Source organism: Gekko japonicus, unplaced genomic scaffold (genome assembly GCF_001447785.1).
Source record: "Gekko japonicus isolate JY-2015 unplaced genomic scaffold, Gekko_japonicus_V1.1 scaffold24, whole genome shotgun sequence".
Classification (NCBI taxonomy): Eukaryota; Metazoa; Chordata; class Lepidosauria; order Squamata; family Gekkonidae; genus Gekko; species Gekko japonicus.
The window spans coordinates 141,797-168,659 of record NW_015164665.1 but is presented as its reverse complement, the minus strand read 5'-3'; the positions used below and the strand labels follow the sequence as shown (position 1 = coordinate 168,659).

At 42.4% G+C, this 26,863-nt stretch overlaps 1 protein-coding gene across 1 annotated transcript in view; it reads left to right on the top strand.

Moving 5' to 3' along the window:
• LRBA (LPS-responsive vesicle trafficking, beach and anchor containing) overlaps nt 1-26,863 on the top strand; it is a 558,585-nt gene that overhangs the window by 513,451 nt on the left and 18,271 nt on the right. Inside the window, 4 exon segments of the mRNA XM_015409048.1 lie at nt 1,049-1,241; nt 3,784-3,846; nt 18,461-18,616; nt 21,858-22,025. Of these exon segments, the coding sequence (XP_015264534.1) occupies nt 1,049-1,241; nt 3,784-3,846; nt 18,461-18,616; nt 21,858-22,025 (580 nt within the window).

Below are 26,863 nucleotides of genomic sequence, written 5' to 3'. Positions count from 1 at the left end.
CCTGTTATGATTTTCTACTCCAAGTCATACCTATTATTATGTGTCAATTTGGGGGGGGGTCAATAACAACACTATGAAGATCAAAATTATAATTTCCTATCATCAGTTATCGTGAATCCTCTTTTAATAAATTTTGTTTCCAGTATAGTCCTATGTGAACATTATCAAATGTGAATAGTACCCAGACATATGGTGACCTGGTTCTTTTATGTCTCCAAGCGATTTTGTTATCCTCTTATTTTATTTTTATCATTTGTAGTCCACTGTGGAGTCCTGATTGCAACCATTCCATTATATACACTAAATTTGTTTCGAAAAGTAGATTCATTATTCACGTAGGAACACTATGTCCAAATGATATCCAAAATACATACTTAACACATACTTAGAACCATACTATATATTGCTTGGCAGCATACTGATATTTATAGATCACATTCTGAAGGCATATATGCATTTTATCTATCTGTCTATATTTCTGCACTTTCTATACTGCAAATATATTCTTTGTAGCTTTGCTCATAGCCAGTGAGGTTAATCTGAGGCATGACTATTGCTCATTGAAATTTATACTGCAAATATGTTTTTGGATAAGTTTTCTGTTTTGCATTTGCAAAGGACCTTATCCTTTATGTTTAATGCTTGATTTGAGTTCTTAGATTCTCTGGGAGGCGGAAATGCCTTGATTTCTTTTCTTTTCCCCCCTCCTCCCCTTGATTGGTAATTACTTTTCTTGGCATACTACCCTTTCTTGGTGATGTGCAAGCTAAATCATTTGCATAATACAGGCAACTGGAAACTTTCAATGTGGCCTGCTTTATCTTTTCAAATTCTATAAACCATTAAGAGAAAACATCAAGGTGTGCAATGAAATGCTAGTTTCCACAGGCCTGTCAAGAATGACTGCATTGGCTTTCATTTGCAGCCGCTGTTGGTTATTGCTTGTTTTAATTGGGTTCTCCTTCTCTTGTCCTGTCCTTTCTTTCCTACCTCCCCCTTTGCCTTTTCTTTTCCATGTGGTTGGGGTCTTGTTGTGCCCACTCAACAGTATCTCCTCCTGCAGAGTCCGTTGATGTTCACAGACCAAGCTCAGCAGGATGTCATCATGGTCCTAAAATTTCCGTCCAACTCTCCTGTGACACACGTAGCAGCCAACACCCAACCTGGATTGGCCAATCCTGCAGTGATCACAGTCACCGCTAACCGACTGTTTGCCGTAAACAAGTGGCACAGTCTTCCTGGTAAGTTTAGAAATACTTGCAAATACAATCAGTACATTGGAGTGTGTTCGGGGATTTTGAGGGTGGGGAGGGTACAGTTGTATATATCTTGTGTTTGCTTGTTTGTCCATAATATGATGATATTGACAATGCCTGTAAATATCTGAATTTTAACTATATTTTCTAGTAATTAATTACATCTTTTAGTAATCTATGACATTTCAGGTCTATGTATTCGGAAATATTGTAGTAATTTGAAATGATTTCTCAGCAGTGTTGGCAAGGAATACACGTGCATGCACACAAACACAAAACACGATTAAATAAGCCACCTGTTTATATGCAAAATACATACCATATTCTAGCCTTTCAAATATGAGGCTCAGCTGCCTAGAACCTGAGACAGCCTTGGCCATGCAGGAAAAATGAAAGAAAGTTGTACAAATGAGATTACCTTTGCATCCCTGTGCTTAAAATGAGTGATGATTAAGATTCAGAGAAGTGACACAACTGTCACTTACCGGTTTCTTTATCAACATAACCTTTTATGTGTAAAGAAAACCTCTCTTCCTCTGCTTCATATATCTTCCTATATTCCTTTTGTGTTTCTCCTACTTCTGTCAAAGTCTACTGCAGGTTGTAATTTAATACACACAACCATTTATCAACTGTTCTGGGTATGGGGTAAACTACTTATCTGTAATGGCCTTCCAAGTGGTGAGTACAATTGGGAGAATCCGGGGAATGGTGTAATTCTGATTGCCACTTGGCAGAATGGTAGACATTGCCAGAATGTCAGATAATACCTGGTTTACAAATTGCATTTAAGCTGGAGAAAGTTGGTACTTGTTGAAGTTGGAACTGGTTTGAGTTTGTACGTCTACATGTTTTTATTGTATTGTTAAATATTGCAAATATAGATTTTAAATACCGCTTTAATATTTTAAACATTTAATGCTTTGATTTTTGCCACTTTGGGAATCCTGTTTGGGTAGAAAGGTGATATAGGAATGTTTAAAATGAATTAATGAAAAAAATGGTTCTCTGTATTCATCTCGTATTTCTACGAGCTGCACCCCACTTACGGTGACCCCATAGTTCAAAGCAAGAGTGGTTAGCCATTGCCTGCCTCTGCATAGCAACCCTGGTCTCCTTGGTAGTTCCCATCTAAGTCCGACAGCGCTGACTCTGCTTAGCTCCTGAGATTTTATGAGATCAGCCTAGCCTGAGTTCTTAACTGTTCTTATTTCCCCTACTAACACTTTCCTACTTGATGCATGTTTTTTTTTCTGCCATCAGACTTCTTTTCCCACTTCTTCTCTGTGCTGTCTTCTGCCATTCTGGTCTCTGGAACAAACTGTTCATCGAGTCATCTCTTCTTCAACAGTTGTTCCTGCAGCAGCACACATCTTTTATTCTGTATTACCTGTTAATCCTTCTCTACCTTCTGGCTCTTCCAGTTCTTTATCTAATGTTCTCTCCCTTCACTACTGATATTTCTGTCATTCAGAGTATGAATTCACAAGACAGGAATCATGTCATTGTATATTTAATGCATGATACAAAGCTATCACATTATTAGTACTAAACAAAATCTACTGACACAAAGATTGAAAGAACAATGGGAGCATTAACATGATTCTTTACATTGGTAAATACATACAACTGTGTACCTGGTTTGTTTTTGCTGCCTCATTAGTTTGAGCATTTCTCTGTTCAATACAATATATCCATATAGGCCGGAAACTTGCATTATGGTGCTATTCAGTTAGATTTTACTGAAGCAGGACTTCTGAATTCCATAAAAACTATGTAAGCATTCCAGCAATGCTGGTTTATACTAAGCATATGCTTTACAAGGTACATGTGAAAATGTGAGAGATTGCACATATGATTTTTATTATGCTAGTTTCCATTTCCGGAAGCTTTCATTGATATTTTGAACTGAGCCTCTATGATAAAAGTAATATGTTTAGCATTAGAAAAACAAAAATGTATCATGCATTTACATAAAACACTGGATCCCTAAAATGTTTCTTGAAGCTTTTATTCATTTGTGCAACTTTTAGAGGATGGATTAAACATTTAATATTGTGAACTCTAGAAAGTTATTTCTCTTCATCATACAAAAAAATAAAGTGAAAGGAAAAATCCTTTTTGCCATACTTTTCAAAGTATCTTAACAAAAGAAAAAAAGGAAAACAATATTTGCCACAGTCAGCAGATGGTTGTCACATTTTGTTTCAAGTGCTCTTTACTACTTAATTTTGTTTTGTTGCAACATGAGAGGCTGCCGGTCAAGCATCTGCTATAGCTTATGGCCCAGAGCTGGAGCCTCTGATGATGGCACACATTGAGAATAGCAATAATCTAAAATAAACGTAATAAGCAGTCCTTGAAGGCACCTGGATTTTTTTTTTGATGATGTTGTTGATGGTGTTCAATAAATGGAAGACACTTCCATAATGAGACAATGGCACATAGCCTTTGATTTATAGGATTTTTCTATGGTTTTAATGCCTGAAAATAACACAGTTTTTAAATCTTCCTTCCTGCATTCTAGCTCATCAAGGTGCTGTGCAGGACCAGCCATACCAGCTGCCAGTGGAAATCGATCCTCTCATAGGTCTGTCACTTCCTTCTCTCTTTGCGATTCATTAAGCTCTGTATGGTGGCCCTGAAGTGTAGATTACGGTTGTTTTTCACTTGCTGGTTGCTGGGAATGGAATTTTCCTGATAAACCATTTGCATGCAAATTGGAATGCAATGAGCTGTGGCTATGCTGGTATTTCATCAACTCCCCCTCATTGGTTTGCCTAATTTGAACAGGCCTAGGACGTGTGTCAGTGAAAATTAATATGGATGCTGTAATAATGTGTGATTGAGAATGCGCATGAAGTACTGTCAGGATAATATTGGGTCTTTTCATCACTCAGACTTGTTGATGAGCAAGAGCAAGGCACGTTATGATGAATTGGTGCACTAGTAATGCGATGGAGCTCCTTTGCTGAAGAAATTTTCATAACAACAGTGGGGTTCTTAACAGCACCATGTTGTGAAAAATAAAACTGTGGTGCCAGAACTTTGTCATTAAGGGAGATCAATCCTTTCCTCACAGGCCTGCTGCTCAGGCTAAGGGAATTAATGTGTAATTGCAGAGCAGTTCCAAAGCTGAAATATATTGCTCGGCCATTTTTAGTGTTAAGATATTAGCATTCATTTTTTTCCTAGGGTATGGCAGACTTCAGGATCACAATCAGGGAAGCAGAGAGATTGTTTTTCAGTTAAATGAATCTTTATAATGCATTCTGTTTGCATGTGCTTTATTAGGGTGATACTGTAACAAGCCATGAAAAAAGATGAGCCCATTTGTTTTGTAAACCTTTATTTCTAGAAGCTTGCAGGTTTGACCATCATAATTCAATACAACGTATACATAGGTGTGTATCAGAATCTTGGAAGACATTTTTCAACAAATTTCAAATGTAGAATTTACTTTTCTCACACGTAACTGTACTACCCCCCCCCCCAAGTCATTTGTTTCATCTATAGCTCCTCAAAGGAAAATATAAACAGAGCAAAACTTTTTCCCTTAAAAGAGCATGTAGTTTATCAATTACTATGAAAAACAAAGATACTGTTACAATATCACAGTTTGTCCGATTATTTCATGTTGGCCATGGCATATATAAATCTGAGGCTGTGGTCACACATACTAAATAATCCAATTCAGACAGTAAAATCCAGTTGGAAAGTGCACCGAAAGTGCATGGAAAGTGGATTATTTAGTGTGTGTGTGACCGGAGCCTGAGTGTAGATACTGTGGCAAAAGGGAAAACTACTGTATCAAATAATTTTCAGTATATACAGATATTAATATTTGTACATCTGTCATAACTACATAAACATAAGAACATAAGAAGAGCCATGCTGAATCAGACCAATGGTCCATCTACTCCAGCATCTGGTCTCACACAGTGGCTAACCAGTTCCTCTGGATGGCCAACAACAGGGCATAGAGGCTGACGCCTTCCCCTGGTGTTGCCTCCTGGCTAGATAAATGTCAGTTCTAGCATTTTCTCATCTTTCATATGGCCCTGAGAGCTAGTGACCAACCCAAGTTGTTTTTATGTGAATTTCCATCAGTATTTGATACAGAAAGGTACACCCATGCACTTAACTGGTTTTCCTTGTCCTCTACTAATCCTGCTACAAGATGTAGTTATGCAGCTATCTCTTGATCAAGACATGTTTTAGTTGTGCCAGGAAATTTTAGTTGTGTACCCAAGGAGCTCACAACCAAAATTTTTATTATTTATTTATTATTTGTATTATAACCCACCCATTCTCAGGGCAGGTAACATCATATAACAATACAATAAATACAGTTAAAATTTAAAACCATTTAAACATTAAAACACAGTCACAATTCAGACAAGTCAACTGCTTGTTGGAGGCTTATTATTTAGGTTGGTAAGTGGGTGACGACAACCTCAGGGAGGTCATATAGGGACGCCCACTGCCTCAGCCAAAAGCCTGGCAGAACAGCTCCATCTTGCAGGCCCTGCAGAATTGAAGAAGATCTAGGGGATCTTGAAGAAGATTTAGGGGCTCTTACCCTGACTGTATATTGTTAAATGAAAATGCAAGTTCTCTTACAAGTTGGCTTATAGTATGCCTCTGAAGATTATAAAGTTCTTCAGTATCCAGGCATAAATGCATATTCTACTAGGTGTTATTTTAATGTATACAGTAAGGTAATATAGTGATATAACCCCACTTTTATGTTGTATTATTAGAAATTATTAGATGTTCCACTTGAGGAAAAGGACCTGTGGAACCTGTTACCCAAATTGCTTTTGGTTACTAATAAAGATGGGGAATTATGATTATTAATATGCAATTGGCATCTAAGGGAGCGAAGCCTATGTATACAGAAGTCCCACCTTTTCCAGTGACCCACAAATAAACGCAGAAAGCCAAGTGTCAAAGAAATGGTTTCTTTACTGGGATATTTCCAAGCATACAATAAAACACAATCACATACACAATTATTCAGTCATAAGAAATATAGATAGAAGGGGATAGCTACATTCACAGTAGCAGAATAATTGATGATGGGTGATACGTACCTGTCCTCAATGGGATGAAGCAATCCACAGAAAAATAGGGGAGACTATGGGGGAATAAGGGTCGTATTCTGAACCAGCAGAACACGTGGTCAACTCTGGCAGCGCTAAAACCAAGAGTCGTGGAGATAGGGTGGGCTTAGAGGTAGAGGAAAGAGAGAGAGAGCATGGCTGGTCATGCTCTTTTATACCCTGTGGGGACTTGAGGGTGGGCTTTGCTGGCCACTTCCCTTGTCACGTACCCTTGGTCAGTCCCAGGAAGTTGCTAAATCAAAAACCAGTTTTAGAAGGAAGGGGACTTGAAGGTTGGGCAATGTTGCTTCTAAATACTTTTAACAGTGGCATCTTTGAGGACAATAGCTGAGGCAGCTAGAGTCATTGTCTTGGATGGTCCGCTGATGACTCCAGGCTTAGTTGGTATGTGTCAGCCTTCTAATTCCTTCATGGCTGTGAGTTCTTTGTCATGACAGCTTGCCTACATGCAATGTTAAGTAAAGGGTTTTTTTTGCCTGCGTGACAAGAAAGATGCTGGCTTATGGAGTCTTTGCTCAGGATCTCTGGTCTTCTGGCCTGGCCTGGCATCCATTCAAACAGCAAACGGTTGCTGGCTTCACTGTGCTTCATGTGGCTGGGAGAGCTGGGCTGTCCTCCTGCTGCACTGTGGGTAAGAGATGGCAGGTAACCTCAGGAACCATTGGCACATCATCTCAGGAGGAGACTTTTTCCTCTGCTGGTGTGTCTCTGCAGCTCGCATCACTTAGGGTCACCACACAGTCCATTCCCTTTGCACATTTACTGCACAGTCCAGTTAATACAGAGTTCATAAGCCCAAAGGAGCGCTATGAGTGCCTTGCAGGGCAACAAACCTGGATACTATACTAATATATAAATGGAGACTGGAAGTGATATAATATAGCAACATATAAATGTACATGTAAGTTTAGATAATATAGACTTCTGGATGAGGGACTAAGCTATGAATGAGGACATTTCTGATTCAAAATTTCATGACAGAGTAGGTTTTTGAACCTGGTTCCCTCAACAGCAGCCTCTCTCTGGGAAAAAATATGGCTAACTTGCAAAGCTTAAAGGTTGACAATATTGTTTTGGTTGCCTAGCAACTCCCATAATGGTTACAGAAATCTTAGAGGGCATTCATTTCTTAAAGCTGCAGATGCCATTTCTGCTATTTTGGGTTTTTAACCTCCCCCCCTCCCCACAATATATCACTTTTTTGTACAAACCTGGGGCTTTTCTCAGGTTCATAGAAAACCTGCACTGTCGGTTCATCATGGCCTTTATCTGTGGATTTAAGGATACAGATCTCAGGCCATGTTGAAAACGAGATATATTTATTATCATATGCAGGGGTCATTTCATAGAAAAAGAGGTGCAGGAGCTCATTAGCATAACCCATTAGCATAACTTATTTGCATATGCCACACCCCTGACATCACCGGAAGTGTGTCAGAAGGCAACACCCACCGCTCAGGCTCCACTGGACTCTTTTGGATTGCTAGCTATGGGGGGGGGGACATGTAGATCTGCCCTCACAGAGGAGGGAGAGCTTGTACCTGAATAAACCTTGGCCTTAAAGGTGCCACTGTACTGTTTTGGATTGCTATCTGGTGGGGGGGCTCTGCAACTTACCTGGCTGCTTCTGGCTCCTTGCGGCCTGGGGCTGCTGGGAGCAGGGGGCGGGGCTTGTTGCATGTGCCCGCCCCCTGGGCTCTTTACTGCTGGAGCTCTGCTCCTGTGCGCTCCTGCAGGAAATGACCCCTGATCATATGTATAAATCTTAACTGGGCCATGGAGTGTGGATTATAAAAACCACAAAATGGAGCCAGGGAGAGACAGGGGGATTTCTCTCCAACCCAGAAGGAAGTCCCAGGTTTGTAGAAAAATCTGAAATCTAAACACAAGGAATTCAAACTTCCTCAAATAATTGAAAGAACACCTGTAGCTTTAAGAAAACTATGTCCATTGAGACTGTTTCCTTAGACCTCAGTGATTATTTAGAGGGTTGCTAAGTAACCACAACAATATTGCTAAGCCTTCCAAACCTTGGTTTCTGTAAAGCAATGCAAGGGTGACTGGGAAACCAAAACAACCCTGGAAAAGGCCCCACCCCCTCCCCTGTCATGTCTCTTGATGGAGGGGACCTTGCCAGGGACAGGCCCATTGGTAATCATCAGAAACTAACTGCTCACACAACATGCCTAGGCTTGGCAGGGTAGCCACCACACAACTTAGCAGCAGCTATTGTGCAACTTGGCCAGGCTTTCCCAGAAGAAGGTTGCCAGGGTAGGAAAGCAGGGGAAGATGAAGATGGAAGATAAAGGTAGATTGGGTGGGGGTTGGGAAGCAGAGGCGGAAAAGGGGAGAGGCTATGGGGTCTGCTGGGGGAGTAAAGGGGGAAATAGTGGGGGACGGGATGGGATACAGGGGAAGATGAGATGCCCTCTGCAAGTCCTTGCAGGTACCCTGCTTGTTGTTGTTGTTGTTGTTATTATTTTAAATTATGCTGTGAGTATTGAAGAATCTGAGGACTATATTATAGGTAACTCATAATTAGCTATCCAAGGAATTTTATTGGTGGAGAAAACAAGTTTGAAACCCTACTGCTTCCCCAAATCTCTGTCTTTAGTATTCTTTAGCTGGTTAATTTCCCCTGCACTTTCCTCCTTTAAATGACACTCAACTGCTCTCTGTATTCCAGACTTCTGAAGTATATTCAGTCTCCATCAGGCTATTTTGGAAGTTTTGATTAATTTATAAAGTTGTATTTTTTCTGTGGGTGGTCTTGGTTTGCAGCTCTCATAATGGGCACAGAGCCAATCTACTTTACTATTAAATATAGTGCTATTGCTAAAGGGGGCTGAGGCGAAAAGAACAGTGTCTTCCCTAAGCCCACCTAGTGAATTGTTGGCTGCAGTAACATTCGAACCAGGGACTTCCTGTTTTATAGACTCTTATGTAATTATAGTGTAACAGCTCCAAATTTGTATAAGATTACAGACAGCATGCTGAAATGAAAAAAAGTAAACTATTTTCTCTTATATAACCATAGAACTTGGTACCATCAAATAACATTTATTGGCAGTAAGTTCAGGACAGACAAAAATTCTTCTTCCTACAAAAAATACTGTGGAAAGAGGTAATGGCTAGTAATGTAGATGACTTTTAAAATAGTATTAATGAAGGCTAAGTCTATGACTGGCTAACTAAATGAGCTTCCATGTTCAGAAGCATTATACCTCTAATAGCCAGAGAAGAAGCAAGTTCAGAAAGCTTTTTATGGATGGTTGGCTTCCCTGAGATGGAGGCAAAGTGTCTTCCCTATGTCCATCTACTGAATAATATATATAGTTGTATAATAAAATATACAAGGTGGTCCTCATCCATCAATGAATTCTTACATTCTCAGCAGTGCCTGCCATGAATTATTAACAAGTAATTGTAGGGATGTACACAGAACAGCATGGTATGTGGTATTTTATTCAGGTTTTTATTGTAGAAAGCTAGCATCTGGATCTGAAGATGATTTCAAAATCAGTGGGATTTGAACCTTAACTTTAGAGTCTTAATGGTTTCTTTAAGGAATTACTTAACCAGGAATTTAGCTAACAAAATTAGCCCTTTCCACATGTGAATGCTATTTCTCACGAGAACACCTTTTCACTAGCTTTCTACAATGTCCCTTTGATGCAACTAAGGAAAACTGGAAGTGAACAAAAAGAAAGGCTTGCTTAATACCCAGTGGAATTCGTCATCAGAATAGAGTTTTTTAAAGACTTATTAAAAGATGCTTGTATATATACAGAAAGGTCTTATTACATGGCCATCTTAAAACTTACAATACTAATATAATAACTTTGTTCTTCTTTACTTGATTGGAATCATATATAAGAATACTTTACTGGGGTGTACAGAGGGTTCTATAACTTGTAGCCAGGGCATATGTCTATCTCTCCTTATATATAATTGAGTAGTGGGGTGGCACTTTCTGAACATTCCACACGTTCCTAAATCAGTTGGCTCCATGATGTGTCACTCAGAAGCTGTCCCTATCCACTGGCTGTGTTGCCTGAGTCCTGCCCAAAGAGAGTTTCCAGCTCTCCCATTGGCTGTGCAATGTGCTCCATCAGCCATTGGCCCATCAACTGCCACTCAAGAGTACTCACGTGTTATTGGCCTGGGTTTGCTCCACTTCCCCGCCCACTCCCCCTTCAGTCAGTGTTCCCTGTCAGAATCACTGGCAAATGGCTGTGTCTCCCAACAAAGACACTTTTCCTGCTTAGCTCCTCTGTGGGACTAAATTTTCCCTCAGCTGAATATAATGCCATAGAGACCACCCTCTAAAGCAGTTATTTTCTCCAGGGGGGAGAAGAGATCTGTTGTCTGGAGTTCAGTTGTGATACCAGGTGATACCAGATAACAGAGATCAGTTCCCCTGGAGAAAATGGCTGCTTTGGAGGATAGACCCTATGGCATTATACCCTGCTGAGTCCTTCCGCCCCCCCCCCCAACACTGCCCTCCACAGGATCCACCCCCTAAATCTCCAGGTATTTCCCTGCTCAGAGCTGGCAACCGTACTTTCCCCTCAGTGCCTATTGCTAGGCAACCAAGCTTGGTTCTGTCAGTAAAAGGCCCTTTCCACACCTATTTTGGCCTTTGGGAGAAAAATCATTGGGGGCAGTCCTGACTAGGGTTGCCAGCTCCAGGTAGGGAAATTCCTGGAGATTTATTTTCTCTGCGGGGGAGAGATCTGTTGTCTTGAGTTCAGTTGTGATACCTGGAGATCTTCAGGCTCCACCTGGAGATTGGCTACCCACAGTGTAGCAGTCAGCACGTCAGAGCAGGGTCTGCTAGATCTAGGATCTTGCTGAGTGGGTGATTTTGGACCAGTCACAGACTTTCAGCCTAACCTACCTCACAGGGTTGTTGTGCAAGTCAAAAGGGGGAGAGGAGAATGATGTAAGCTGCTTTGGACCCCATTGCAGAGAAAGACTACTTTTCCTACTGGGGAACCATTGTTTCCAATCTCCAGGTGGGGGCCTCAGACAGGTACAATGCCATAAACTCCACCCTCCAAACCAGCCATTCCCTCCTGGGGAACTATTGTTGCCCATCTCAGAATTACAATTGCTCTCCAGGAAAGCTGACATCAGAGGGGCAGATAAAGGTAGGTTGATGATTGGATGGAAGGGAGATAGGGTTACCAACTCCAGGTTGGGAAATTCCTGGGGATTTGAGGGGTGGAGCCTGGAGAAGGTGGGGTTTGAGGAGGGGTTGGACCTACACCCTGTGAAGTAGGTGGAGCTGAGAGAACTCTTGACAGAAACTGCTAACAGTTTGACAGAAACTGCTAACAGCTGTGCCAGAGTTATGACTTGCCCAAGGTCATCCAGCCAGGTACAAGTGGAGGAGTGGGGAATCAAACCCGGTTCTCCCAGATTAGAATCTGCGCACTTAACCACTACACCAAACCATAGACTCCACCCTCAAAACCATTCATTCTCTGGTAGTCCAGGAGTTGGGGCAGTCCTTGACTCCTTACTCCTGGGACTAAGCTCTTCCCCTTCCATAGGCAGGGCTGGCAAAGTTTGATCCCGATGTGGAGGGGCTTATCATCTGACTCTGCAGTCTTACCGGCCCTGTTTTCAGAGCAGGACATGATGGCTGTGCTCTAAAGAGCAAGAAGATGCCGGGAGACAAGAAACAGAGCAACATCAAAGAAGACTAGAGAAGAGAAGGAGGTGGGGGAAGGTAATCCCCTTCCTACCCTACCTTTTCCTGAGAGCCACGGGCCTCAGGAAGAGACAGAGGCAGCGTCAGCCATCCTGGGAAGCCCCCAGGCAGTCGTGATGCTGACGGAGCACACCACCTGACCCCGTTGGGGAAAGCGACGCTTTGCTGTCCCTCCCTTTTCTCTGCCTACAGAGTGGCACGAGTGCCATGCAAGGGAGTAAAGCGAGAGTGGTGTGGTCCAGTGGTGACTGAGGGTGGCACGGGAGTCCCGTCGCCATCCCCTTTGGTACTGGAATGAAGCACCTTTGGCTTGCAGGACAAAGTGAGGAGGCGCGAGGTTCCGGAGCTGGCCTCAGAGTCGACTAAATCACGGAAGGCTCAGTAAAGTGAGGGGGGAAGAAAGAGACGGCAGCTGAAGTGGCACACGCTGGTGCGGGGCCGTAGAGCAGCTGCACCTTCCCTTTTTTTCTATAGCTGAACCGATGGAGGCCTTCCAGGTACTTCCGTGGTCCTGGAAAACGGTGCACAGAGGGACAGGGTGGTCTCCATAGTGGCGCACTGTTAAGGACCCTACCGCCCTCCATTGGTTTTTTGATTCCAGGGAGGCTAGGACTCCATTTTGGCCTGATCATAGTGATGGTGGCTACTTTTGCTACTTTTTGGCGGACAAGGTGGGAACTTCAAGTTCCTTAGGCACAGAGGAACTGGAACCTTCCCAGGTTGCTAATACAGACTCTCAAGGCATGGAGCCACCAGAGGAGGAAGCCAAAACTACCTTACTTGCCTGGCTTAAAGAGGAAATGAAGAAGGAATTTAGAGGTTTATGACAACAGTCTGCAGCTGCCCAACTCACAGCCTCTAACTCTAAAACAGACAGGAGCCCTAGTTCAGATGATCTTCAGTCCTCAAATAAAAGATACAGAACCTCTGCTCTCAGTAAGGGTTTCATTCCTATTGTTAGTGACCTTGAGGATGATTCATATTCTGTAGTGTCAGCACCAGAGAGAGAAGAAGGAGAGCTATGACCAGAGGAGGAAGAGGCAGTACCTGTCATTCAATCTAGGCTGTTCCCACAAGAACTGTATAGCAAATTACTACCTCAAGTAATCAGAGCACTGGAGCTGACCTACACTCCAAAAGAAAAGGAAAACGCAGAGGACCCTGGCTCCCCGGTGGGTTCTACTAAAGCCATTCCCAAAACTACAGTCAAAACAGCAGGGGTACCACTCCCTGCAGCCTTCTACAATGTCATTATGGCAGAATGGGAACACCGAGCCAATCCAAAGTCTGCAAACCCCATTTTTTCTAAGCTGTATTCTCTCATTCCAGAAGCCTCCAAGAAGATCAAGCTCCCTATAGTGGATGATCCAATCAACTCAATGGCGTCTTCATCACTGTTACCCATGGACGCAGATGGGCTCCCTAAAGATAACCAACAAGAGAGTTGAGAAGGCATTCCTCAGAGACTTCGAGGTGTCCGCCACATCTCTTAGAGCTTCTGCTACAGGCTCCCTGTTTGCCAGAGCGGCATACACGTGGGCCTCTGAGTTGGCTACAGTGGACAGTGACATTCCCAAAGGCCTAAAAGATGAACTAAAAAAGATAGCTCTAGCCACTGCCTTTGCAGCAGACACTTCTTTGGACACCGTGCAACTAACAGCTAGTGCGATGGCCTGTAGTGTCATGGCTAGAAGGAATACTTGGCTGAGACACTGGGATGCTGACCCAGTGGCACAGGCAAAGGTGGCAGCAGTCCCTTTTAAGGGAGTAAATCTGTTTGGGGCAGGTCTGGATCGCTTCTTGGTGGAGGATAAAGACAAGAAGTGAGTTCTTCCATCTAAGAAAAAGGAGACGAGAACCAGATGAAGGTTCCATTCCTTTCGAGACTCCCATTGTGACGATAGACGAAATACCACCAGAGCGTTCAAAGGTTGCTGAACAAACAAGTCAGCAGACACTAGAACCAACTCCTTTGCAGGAAAGGGACAGGGAGCCAAAGACCCCAAGAAAGGTCAATCAGCATGATTATGTCAGGAACAAGACACCAGTAGGTGCCAGGCTACTGCAATTTTCCGGACAGTGGCAACAGACTGTTACAGACAAATGGGTACTGGAGACAGTGTCCCAAGGCTACTTGCTGGAGTTTCAAAGAATCTCAATGAGACGATTCCTGGAGATGCCAAAGAAGAAATCCTTAGATAAACACAGGCAGATGGAACAGGCCATTCAGCATCTTCTGAACATCAGAGTAATAGAGATGGTACCCGACTTGGACAAATCTCACGGAGTTTACTCTGTCTTCTTTACGGTCTCCAAGAAAAACGGGGACACCAGAGAGATATTGGACCTGAAGTGGCTCAACACACGTGTCAAAATGAGGAAATTCAAGATGGAGATACTGAGATCCAATTTGTCAGCTATTCAAGCAGGGGACTTCATGGTTTCTATAGACCTAGTGGAAGCCCACCTGCACATACCAATCAGAGCAAATCATCGGAGGTTCCTCTGTTTCGCATATCACAACCAGCATTTTCAATATTGAGCCCTGCCCTTTGGGCTGAAGTCATCGTCGAGGGTGTTTACCAAAGTGCTGGTGGTGCTAGTGGCCATCCTCCAAATGAAGGGCGTGGCATTATTTCCATAACTAGATGACATCCCAATCAAAGCAGAATCCAGGCAATGGGTGTACCAACATCTGGAGGTGACAATCCAGGTGTTGCAGGAACATGGCTTCGTGATAAACAGGGAGAAAAGCATACTGGAACCAACTCAGATACCTACCCACTTGGGAATCCAGATAGATACAACTCGGGACAAGTTGTTTCTGTCTCAGGAGAGACTAATCAAGTTCAATCGCCTCTTAAACCAGGTTCTGGATACGACTTTACCAGAGATAATGACACTAGCATGCCTACTGGGGATGATGGCGTCTTGCCAAGATCTGCTACCATGGGCCAGGTTTCATACGAGACCACTGCAGAGGTTCCTTATACGCTACCAGAGGGACAATCAAGAAGGTGGAACTACCTCAGGTGGTGAGGCAAGAGCTCCTGTGGTGGCTTGTCCTGACACGGTTCGCTGAGGAGGTACCCCTCAGGGACCCCCAGAGGACAGTGGTGACAACAGACGTGAGCCTTTTCGGCTGAGGAGCCCATTCCATGGGACACATGGGACAAGGAACATGGTCGGAATCAGAACAGACCAGGAGCATTGGAGCTCAGAGCTGTGAAGTTGGTGCTAATTTGTCTCCAGAGTCAGCTCGCCGGCAAGCATGTCCTAGTACAAATGGACAATATGACGGTGAAAGCCTACATAACAGGCAAGGAGGCACACGATTCAGGTGACTACACCTGGAGGCAGTCCAAGTGATGCAGTGGGCAGAGGTTCAGGTACTATCATTGAAGGCCATACATGTGGCAGGCTGAGAGAACACCTTGGCAGACTGGCTGAGCAGATGGACAGTAGATCAAACCGAGTGGATGCTAAACTGGGACGTGTTTCTACAAATCAGCTACAGATTCGGAAACACGGAGGTGGATCTGTTTGCCTCCTCAACGAATCGGCAGCTAAGAAAGTTCATGTCAAAATCACGCACGGAGGGGGCACTGGGAACAAATGTCCTGAACTTCAGCTGGCCGCGAACTCTGTTGTATGGTTTTCCTCCTCTGCCTCTCATTCCAAAGGTTGTGCAATGTGTGGTAGATCAGGGAGCAGAGTTAATCTTGATAGCGCCCTTCTGGCTGAAAAGGGCGTAGTTCCAGGATCTCCTGAGACTCTCCATGATGGAACCGTGGTGACTGCCTTTCAGATGGGACCTTCTTTCTCAGGGGGACACTGTCTATCCAAGACCCGAACTCTTACAACTCACAGCATGGAGGTTGAGAGGAGGCAGTTAGTTGGCATGGGTTATGGGGGCAGAGGTGGTGTCCACCTTGCTAGCCTCCAGAAAATTGTCTACAAATAAGATCTGTAATAGGACATAGCAGACGTTTACTTCTTCGTGCGTCGATAAGGGGCTAGACCCAATTTAAGCGCAGGTTGGGGAGGTGCTCGCCTTTTTACAACAGGGTCTATCAAAGGGTTTGAGTACCAGTACCTTAAAGAGTCAAGTGGCATCTATATCCACAGTGAGAGGGACAGAGAAAGGCTGATCTTTTTCTCATCATCCTCACATAAGAAGGTTCCTGAGGGGCGCCTCCTTACTTAACCCCCCTCAGGCGCATAGGTTCCCCATGTGGAACTTGAATACGGTGCTATGGGCATTGTGCCAGGAGCCATTTGAGCCGGTGGCCTCCTGCCCTGTGAAAGAGCTCACTCTGAAAACGATTTTCCTAGTAGGGATCACCTCTGCTCGTAGGGTTTTGGCGCTGAGAGCCTTCAGTGCATAGGGATCTATGTACCTTTCATAGTGACAGGGTCGTCCTTAGACCAGATCCATCATTCATATCAAAGGTTAATTCGTGTTTCCATAGATTGGAGGACATTGTGCTACCATCCTTCTGCCCTAATCCTACCCACGAGAGGGAAAAGGTATGGCACCACCTGGACATATGTAGAGCGTTAAGCTTCTATATGGATAGGACCAGGGGGTGGAGGAAAACAGAATCCCTGTTTGTTTCTTTTCATCAGTCCTCCCTGGGCAAACCTATGTCCACATCTACCTTGAGTAGGTGGATTCGATGCTGTATAGTTGAAGCATACAAAGTGTTGGGATTAGTTCCCCCTGAGGGGGTCACGGCGCATTTGCTGCATGGGGCGGCCACTTCAGTGGCCTATTGGATGGTTTCATCCTTAGAAGTTATTTGCAGGGCAGCGACATGGAAATCGGTCCACTCTTTTACGAAGCACTATCACATTGATAAATTGGCCGCCTCCAAGGCGGCATTTGGTCAGAGAGTGCTGCAACAGGTCCTCTAAGCAATGGAAGCCATTTGACCCTCCCTGAGTGAGAACTGCTTTCTTACGTCCCAGGAGTAAGGAGGCAAGGACTGCCCCACTCCTGGACCACCGGAGAATGGAAGATTTGTATTCATTTACCATGAAGCTTCCTTCTCAGTGGTCCAGAGTGGGGCAGTCCTACCCATCCTCGTTTTGAGGAGATGACTTCCGGGTCTTATGGGACCAAGGGGCATACTAGGGACATTTATTCAATTGTGTCCTAGTATGGGTTATGTTTGTTTGGTTCTGCTGAGACTGACACTGGTTGTATTTATTGAAGGTTCTTGAATAAAGTTTGGTTGTTTCCTATGACTATGGTGTTCTTTGTCACCTGACCCTGAAGGGAAAATTGGTGGTTGTGCGGTGTAAGGTTTCAATATGACTGGGGAGTCAGAGGATAAGCCCCTCCCCATCAGGATCAAAGTTTGCTGGCCCTGCCTATGGAAGGGGAGGAGCTTAGTCCCAGGAGTAAGGAGTCAAGGACTGCCCCACTCTGGACCACCGAGAAGGAAGCTTCACGGTAAGTGAATACAAATCTTCCATTTCCTCCTGGGTAACAATTGTTGCCAATCTTCAGGTGAGGGCTGGAGATCACTCAAAATTACAACTGCTCTTCAGGAAGCAGAGATCAGTTCCTTGGAGAAAATGGTGGACTCTCTGTCATTATACCCTGCTGAGGTCGCCACACCAAACTGATACTGAGTGCCCAAGGCCGGTGCACTCTCCCAGAGACTCTTTCTAGAGCTCGTTGTATTTATTTCCACAACAGGCCTTCTTCCTAGTATATATATAAAACTTAAGACCACTGATGTCACCTCTACCTCTAGTAGGAATTTGTGTATCTGATTATAGCTAGTTGTATATGGATGTATACTCTTACTCATGTTACTTACTCATGTTCTCTCTCCCTGAAAAGACATGCGTTATCAAAGAATTTGAAAATACTACTGGAGGTATTTGGGTGTTTAGAATTCTGTGGTAAACTATAACAAGGCAATGTTAACTGTAACAAGGCAATAAACGTATGGAGCAGAGGTCCATCAGTGGCTATTAGCCACAGGGTATAGATAGGAACTCTCAGTCTGGGGCAAGTGATGCTCTGTATTCTTGGTGCTTGGGGCGGGCAACTGTGGGAGGGCTTCTAGTGTCCTGGCCCCACTGATGGACCTCCTGATAGCACCTGGTATTTTTGGCCACTGTGTGACAGAGTGTTGGACTGGATAAGGCATTGGCCTGATCCAACATTGGCTTCTCTTATGTTCTTAATGGAGATGAATCAGAATAATATAGACTGGACTAAAGTAACAGCAGCACTTATTCACCGACCTCAGTATGTGTGCATCAGTTTTGTAAGAAATTGGTACTCGGTGTGCATTTATGCTAAAATTCTTGCTTAATCCTTTGTCTTGCACTCCCTTTAGCCAGCAATACAGGTATGCACCGGAGGCAGATTACAGATCTTCTAGATCAAAGTATTCAGGTCCACTCTCAGTGTTTTGTCATCACTTCTGATAATCGCTATATACTGGTTTGTGGATTTTGGGACAAAAGTTTCCGGGTATACTCTACTGATACAGGTATGTCTCCTATTTCAGTGGAATACGGCTTTATTTTCTAAAGCTTTTGGAAAGAGTGTGCTGACAATATTTGTTCTTTTACAGTTTAAAATCTAAATTTTATTTTTTTACCCTCCTTAACCAGAGGTTGAGTAAACCACTGCGTTTTCTGTATTCTTGTACAAGGGAACTGTTGGCCAGTTGACAAATACCTGAGCCTTCTTTCATGGTCACCTGGCATGGACTCTGCCTCATTCAGCTCTCATTATAAAACCAAATTCACCTTCAGTTTTCTAAATCCCACCCTGCCTCAACCAGCTCTGTTGTTTTGCAACTTTGTGGCCTCCCTGAAATATACGGAGTTCCTTTTTTGGCGCTTTTCTGACTAGTCTCCATATTGCAATAACATGGATAGACTTCAGTGTCAGAATGGATTCATTGTGTATCCCTGGCTTTATGGTTATGGCATCCAACCAGTTTTCATAGATCTTTGGGGATCTGAATTTGAGGTAGAGAATGCACAGTGATCTGCTGTTATCTGCAGATCTGCAACGCCCAGTTTCTGTGATGTTTCCCATTTCTACCCACACATACATGTAGAAGCATATTGGTACAGAGGAATTGGAATGTAATTGGAAGGCTTGGGGTTTGGTGATATTGTCTATTGTGCCATCGACTGTTTTATTGGTCTTACTGTTTTTATTGTTTTATGGATTTTATGTTGTAAGTTGCCCTGAGCCCAGTTATGGGATAGGGCAGGATATAATTGAATTATTATTATTATTATCATCATCATCATCAATATCATCATTATCATTATTGATAATGATATAAACATGTTGCTATGAAATGTGTTTTTTGGCCAATATATGTACACTCTGTACACTAAATAAGTAGAGTTTAAAGCCGAATAATTTTCCATATGGATCAGTTGTTAATAGTGTATTTAAAAAGAAAGTACATTGTCCCTCCTTTTTGTTATCACATTTAAAGGAATTCAGCATAGTCCTTACTAAATGTTGTTTGACTGCAAAACAGTGTACAAAACAAATGCTGGCCCTTTCTACTTTACTATATTTTTACGAATGATTAGGAAAAGGTGTTAGAAGAAATTATATACAATTGAGACGTTTTGCAGATGCCATAAAAATCACTGATCTACCAATATTTCCTGTTGTGGGAAAAAATAACAATATCCTATGATATTTCAGTTGAGGTATCATGATGATAAAAGTTAGCTTTGTCTCACTGAATTTCTCATAGAAAAATATTTTACTAATGGAACAGCATTTAAATAGAGATGTATTAGTAAAATTAAGGTTAAGATAACGGACCATGTAATTAGAAAACAATATCTAAGTTCTTTAAAAAAACACCTTTTCCTATTTTCTCATTTGGTTTGAATATGCAAAGAATATTTAGTTACAGTTTTACAGATTACCAAAAAAAAGTACAAATAATTTTCCAGAGTTGTTGGGGGTGGGCAAGTGAGCAGGAGAAGACGATGTGATCAGTAATAGGTAATGGCAAGCAACCACAAGTGTTGAATTCAATTATACTTTAGCACTTACTCAAAAAAGAACCTTTTTATTAGATTTCGGGGAGGGGAGTTGTAACAGGAAATAGAACATAAATCATGCTTTCTGAATTTAGCTAGAACAGCAGAGTCACAATAAAACCATCTTGCAATCTTGGATATTATTTACAGATAGCTTTTTAGATTCAATAGTGCAAAGACTCATGTCTGATTTTTTTATTTGTAGTACAGTTGTCAAATAAAACATTAACTAGAATGTTTGTTCTGTCAAAATAAGAACATCCCTGTGCATGTAGTGGCAATTGATATTATGGTGTAAAGAGCAGTTCTAGTATTAAAGTGCACATGCACCGGGGCTATTTTTGGGCAGGAACGCACAGGAACGGCGTTCCAGCTGGCTCCTGAGTTGGCCACACCCAGCAGGAACTAATTAGCATAATAGGCCACACCCAACAGCAAAAACTCATTAGGATTGGCTACATTAGGGGTGTGTGGCCTAACATGCAAAGAAGTTCCTGCTACAAAAAAAGCCCTGGGTTTTGAGAATAAACAAAGTAAACAGAATAAGAAGCAAAAAGTGGGTGTGGCTGGATGACCACACTTCTGGTAACATGGGGGTGTGGCCTAATATGCTAATGAGCTGTGCTGTCAAGGTGTGGCCTAATATGCTAATGGGTTTCTGCTGTTGGGTGTGGCCTATTATGCTAATGAGTTCCTGCTGGGCTTTTTCTACAAAAAAAGCCCTGACATGCACACACACACCACACCACACTGTGCCACTTTTAAGAGAGTATCAGGAAGTAATTTAATGAAAAGTAAGCAGATCTAAACAGGACTAAAAGATTCTTCTACCTCATAATGTTACTCAAGTAAAATTAACATGTTAGTGCAAGCATTTGAGAAAGCCAAACTCTGGAGAATGTTTGATCAAATCTAAACAGAGAGACTCATTCAGATAGCATCCTTATAGATTCATACTTATTCAAGGAAGCTGACTGCGTATCTTATAATTTTCATGTTTCAGGTGAGACTTGTGTGCACAGCAGAGCTTTTATGCTTCAGCGTTTAAAAATCGCATTGTTTTGCACCATGGTGCAAGCACCTTTAAATAGACTCTCCACTGTATCTGTAAAGCCCCTTGTGTTATGCTGCTGGGTAGGGCTGCAGTTTGTGAATGACAGTCTTATACCTTGTTGTTCTGCTGGCCTTCATAGCAATCGCAGCAGGTGATTTTGTGTGCAGAGCTCACACTGATGCCATGTGAACTACTCTCCCCCGCACACTTCAGACTTCTTGCAATATATTTATCACACTGACAGGCATTTTACTAGGCATATATACACATAGCTGCTTTTTACACATGATAATGTGCCTAGTAGTAAGGGGGGGAGACATTCTGGTGAGGAATGCTTTCTCTAAATCTCAAAATAGTATGATTCATCAAAGGATTTTTACTACATTTTGCACTGGCTAGTAAATTAAAATCAAGCAGAATCCTTGGCTTCCTAAAATACAAGCATGAAAAGTATAGAGTGGGGAAAGGTATGCAGCAAAATGCTTTGCATGGATAAATCTCTGGCATTTCTAGTTTGAGGATTTTGAGTAGCACAGCTGGAAAATACCTCTGCCTGAGACCTTTGGAGTGAGCAGCACCTGGCTACTAGATGGTCTGGTTCGTGAATAAGCTATTTTCACCTAAACTGTTATCTGTTTTGTTTATTCTAGGGAAACTGATACAAGTAGTATTTGGACACTGGGATGTTGTCACCTGCCTTGTCCGTTCTGAGTCCTACATTGGAGGAAATTGTTACATTCTCTCAGGGTCTCGTGATGCAACACTCCTGCTGTGGTACTGGAATGGCAAAACGAATTGCATTGGTGATAACCCAAGCGGTAAGATAGACCCGTGTTACTAATTGTTCTGTTATTGACAGATCCACCACATATAGTATTCAAGCATTATTAGACCAGAGATGTGGGCCTGTGAGGTGAGGGATAGTTTCTTAGATTGCAGATTCTGTTACAGTGTTTCCTGAATCCAGTTACGGAACTGGTGCCAAGTGATTATCTCAGTGAATAACCTGCTTCCATGGATCATAGGTTAAGAACAAAATGCCATACAGCTAACAAGGAAGAGAAACGTTAATTGCTTTATTTGAACAGCCCTCGGGGTAGGACAAAATAAATGTTGAATTATTATATATGTTTCTGTTTTAGTTTGGGTATACTTTAATGGATGATTTAAAAACATTTCTGTTGTAAAGAGCAAATGTGAACCAATTTTAAGCCCTTGGACCATAAAACCAAAATAGCACAGGATGTGCTTCCATTCTAAATCCACAGTCATCCTTTCCAGTAGACCACAGAGGTAAAAGGAAGGGAGGTGATGCCTTTCCCTTTGCCCAAGAGGTGTGATGAGAGAGGGGGGGGAGATGTGTGTGTCACTGACTGTTTGAGTGTCTCTGAGATTATGTATATACACATATATACAAATGACTGCATACCTATACTAGTGAGGGCACCCATGAAGATCGTTTGCAGAAAGAGCCCAGCAGTTACAGTTGAAATGAATGTGTTCATATACTGGTTCCCAGGAGAGGCAGCATAGACATTCCCTAAATAAATACATTCCTGTTAGCTATTCCTTGGTTAAAGTGAGACTCCTCTGTGGAATCTCACTTCATCCTTCTAGGAGCTACCTCATCACTGTAATTAGGCAGATGGAAAAATGAAAAGCTACATTAGTAATTCTAAAAATAGTATCTCAACTACATATAACATTATGTTTTTACTGTTTATAGTAATTTCCACCCTTAAAACCTAATTTTATAGTGATTTCCATCCATAAATCCTTATTTGTTTCCCTACTTAATTTGGGTCTAAATTGATCCCAATACCTTTTAAGTAAAGCAATTTATTTTGTTAAACTGATGGCAGAGTGACACAGCTCAGGACAAAAGCGGTACATGTTTTTGTTGCCCTTTAGCAGCTAGCTGTGATCTAAACAATGAAAGATAATAAACATGACATCTTAAAAGATTATTTTAGAATTATTTGATGGCATCATGGTCTCAGAAGTTTCTCTTCAAGAACATTTTGGGTTTGATTTGATAGAGAAAATAAAAATGCATTTAACTAAATCCAGATGTAGGGGCATTCTGAATGAAACAAATAAGCATATGGATTGGTGAAATATGTAAAGGCAGAATAGATTACACTTCTCAGGAAAGACTTAGCTCACACAAATTTTGCATTCAGAAAGTTAAATTACTGTCATGAATAGAGGATAGTGATTTTTAAAAACATGTGTGATGCCAAGACTTCAGGGTGAACAGCTGGAACATACAAAATGAGCTATCTGCTAAGGATACTGGTTTTCTTCCCTTAAAATTAATTGCATGAATGTTGTGTGTGTGTTTTTTTAAAAAAAAAACCCACCAGTTTCACTGCAACCTTTGTTTAATTCCTCCAGTGTTGTCTTTTAAAAATGTATCTGCTTTCCATATCAAGGATCCTAGAGTGACATCTACTGGTGGCATTTTGAAATTCTGCATTACAGTTCTTAGGAAAGTCACTGATGGAAGTTTGAAAACCCCAGGTTCCTGCTTCAGATCCATGGCTTCCATTGTATCCCAGAATGGGCAAAGCTCCTAGGCCAGACTGCTCTCTTGGAATATTTTATAACCTCTGGCATGCTTGTTCACAATGGAATGCTCCTACCACATTTATTTTAAGAAAGGTCCTGATGGTATTTCTTTGTTAGCATTAAGCCAGTCCTTAATTTCTCACAATACTGCAATAGTGTATATACAGACCTTTTCAAAGTGTTCACTTGAGGCACTAATCTGCTCTGCTGTGTCAGTTAGAATGAACAAAATTGGTTAACATCACACAACAGACAAGGACAACCAGATTCCTTCTTTGCCATACGACAAGCACAGAGATTTGCACAAAGTAAAAAAATGCACAATTTTAGACCACTGCAGAGTTTTGTAAAAGTACGGCTGCTTGGCAAACAGAAATTAAAACAAAAAAACAAATACAGATCTCTGTGCTTGTCATATGGCAAAGAAGGAATCTGGTTGTCCTTGTCATGGTTGTCATGGCTTTGATCTAAAAGCGTCGTCTTCAGATGGAAGGCATTTGTGCTCTACTGCTCATGGAAGGGTTCCTTGATTTCTGCCCATCTCCCCAAGTGCACCTTCCTCTCCACACCTCATGTAATTCCTTGGAATCCTCCAGTGCTCAGGAGGGAGGATTTTAATAGGGGAGCAGGAAGCTCAGTTGTGTGAGCAAAATTCTGTTTGCACTGCATTGGTTCTGTTAGTTGTATGATCCGATCTCCTATCCACACCATTGCATATTTCTCACCAGGTTTTACTGAACCTGTCTGCTTCTAATGCTTGCCAGGGCCTTGGATGTCTTGTCCCTTCTAATAATACAAAGATCTACATCTGTGGATGCATATACTTATTTTTTTTAGCACATACATTTGCTGATTTTACCACATTTCTACAACTGGTAGATGGGAAAATCCTCCCTACCACTTGGCAGAATTATGCAATCACCTGGGTGGCCTGGGTAAGAGAACCTAAAACAGCTTGCGATCTAAGGTTAGTGGTTCTGCTGAACTTCATATTCCCTAGAGTCAAAATATACATTTTGGCTGCTCATAATTCTTTACTGTAATCAGGCAAGCATTGTGAGCCTATTCTTCTCCGTCTTTTATTTTTTATTTTATTTTTTTCATCCCTCTGGGGGAAGGTTTTTATTGGTGGGGTTTTTTCAGACTACAAAACTACAACAGAAAATATAGGGAAGGGGACTACATCTAGGGAATAAAGAAAAAAGGCCCACAGCTAACTAAAAACCCAAGAGTAGGAGATCATACATCAGCTTAAGACCATGCTATTTTCAAAAAGCTACTAATACTACAATGAATTTAGTCAGTTATGCTAGATTAATTATAATTTAACCATCCCTTTAACTGTTTAAAAAAATTCCCAGAGCATCCCCAAGTTATTTAAACATTTTTTCAGGCACAAGTCAGAGTCCTTCAGCCCTTATTTATTCTTATCTTTTCTAATCCTCAGTTTATAAGGGCTTTTGGGGGCAGCCGCCCCCTTTTCAGAGGGGGAGTCCTCGTCCGAAGACCCCGAGCCCATCTCGCCACCAGATTTGCTTTCTTTTTCCTCCCCTTTGCTCTCTTCTGGTTCCCCAAGCTGTGTCCGCAGAAATTCACGTGCTTTAAAAACAGAGTCAATCTTTTCTTTTTTATCGTTAATCTTGAAAATGACACCTTCTGGGGTTAACCACCTGTAACTGATGCCATTTGTTTGTAAGAAAAGGATTAATTCTTTATAGTTCTTTCTCTTCTGTCTTATATCAAATGGAATATCTTTTAAAATCCTGATATTATTGCCCCCAATTTTCAAGGGTGTTCCCAAATTTGCTTTCAAAATAGCATCTCTCACATATTTCTTCGAGAATCTGACCACTATTTCCCCAGGAAGATTATTTTTCTTGATGTACGACGAATAGGACCTGTAAACCACATCCATCTCGCTGCAAAGGTATTCCGCTGTTAAATCTGTCATTGGAGCTATTGCTTCACTCAGCCGTTGCTTCAGATTCTCTCCTTCAATTTCAGGGACCCCTTGAAACTGTAGGACCAAATTTGCTTTATCCATTTCTAGCTGTAAAAGCTTTGACTCTTCTGTAGCTTGCTTCATTTCCAGCTTTTGCACCTTTTTCTTAACTTTTTTAGTAGTGACGTTCATTTCCTTCACCTTCTCTCCCATTTGCTCTGTTGTTTTTAAGGACTGAGTCAGTTGCATGTGCTGCGCTGCCACACTCTGCCCAATTACTAACAGTTGTTGTTTAATGCCAGTGATCTCGTCCAGCAGGGGGTGCAGGGAGTCAGCCAAGAGTTTTGAGAGCTCAGTGACCTCATCCGTTCGAGGACTGGCCCCTAGTTTCTATTTCAACAGCTTCTCTTTCTCCGGTTTCTTCCCCGCCATCTTTCTGGATTTGTTTACTTTTCAAAAAAGTTGCTAAAGTCTCTAATATTCGCCCAAATGCTTTTCTGTGCTCTGGTAAGTCTCTTAAAACAGTTTTAGTTGCTTATTTTTCCGCTCCCCCCTCTTTCCTTCTGTGTTTCAACTATGCGTTTGGGAGGGATCCCTCCCCCGCTCACTTTCCCGTCGCTCTTTAGGGGGGGCAGCTTCTTTTTATATCTTCATGCTCGCTTTAACCCGACTCACAGTTCGTTGTTGGCCAATCAGCCTCGCTCGTCATCATTTATTTCACCCAATCTCCAACGCTTGTCCCGGTCAGCAGCACTCGTACCATGTGGTCACTCAGCGGCAGGACCTTCACGGCGGAGCGGCACCTCAATTCTCCGCTTTTGGCCATCGAAGAGGTCGCCCCTCAAAAGCCCCCTGGCTGGGAGCCTTTTACCAAGGCTCTGGGGAGGTCTCGACCCATCAGACCCCCTCCCATCTGCTGGTGTGCAGTTTACATTCCCGGGGCGTCCGGGAGATGTGTCTGCCTGCGTGTTGCCATAAACCGGAAGTTCCCTTCTCCGTCTTGTATGATCTAAGCCAAAGGAGGGATTAATTTCTCCCCTGCTTCCTCCTCTCCTTTTTTTCTACTTCCAATCCCATTGTAAGGGTGCTACTGTTGCTTCCTAGCAGCAAGCACAGGGTTGTGGTGGGAGAGGGAAGAACCTC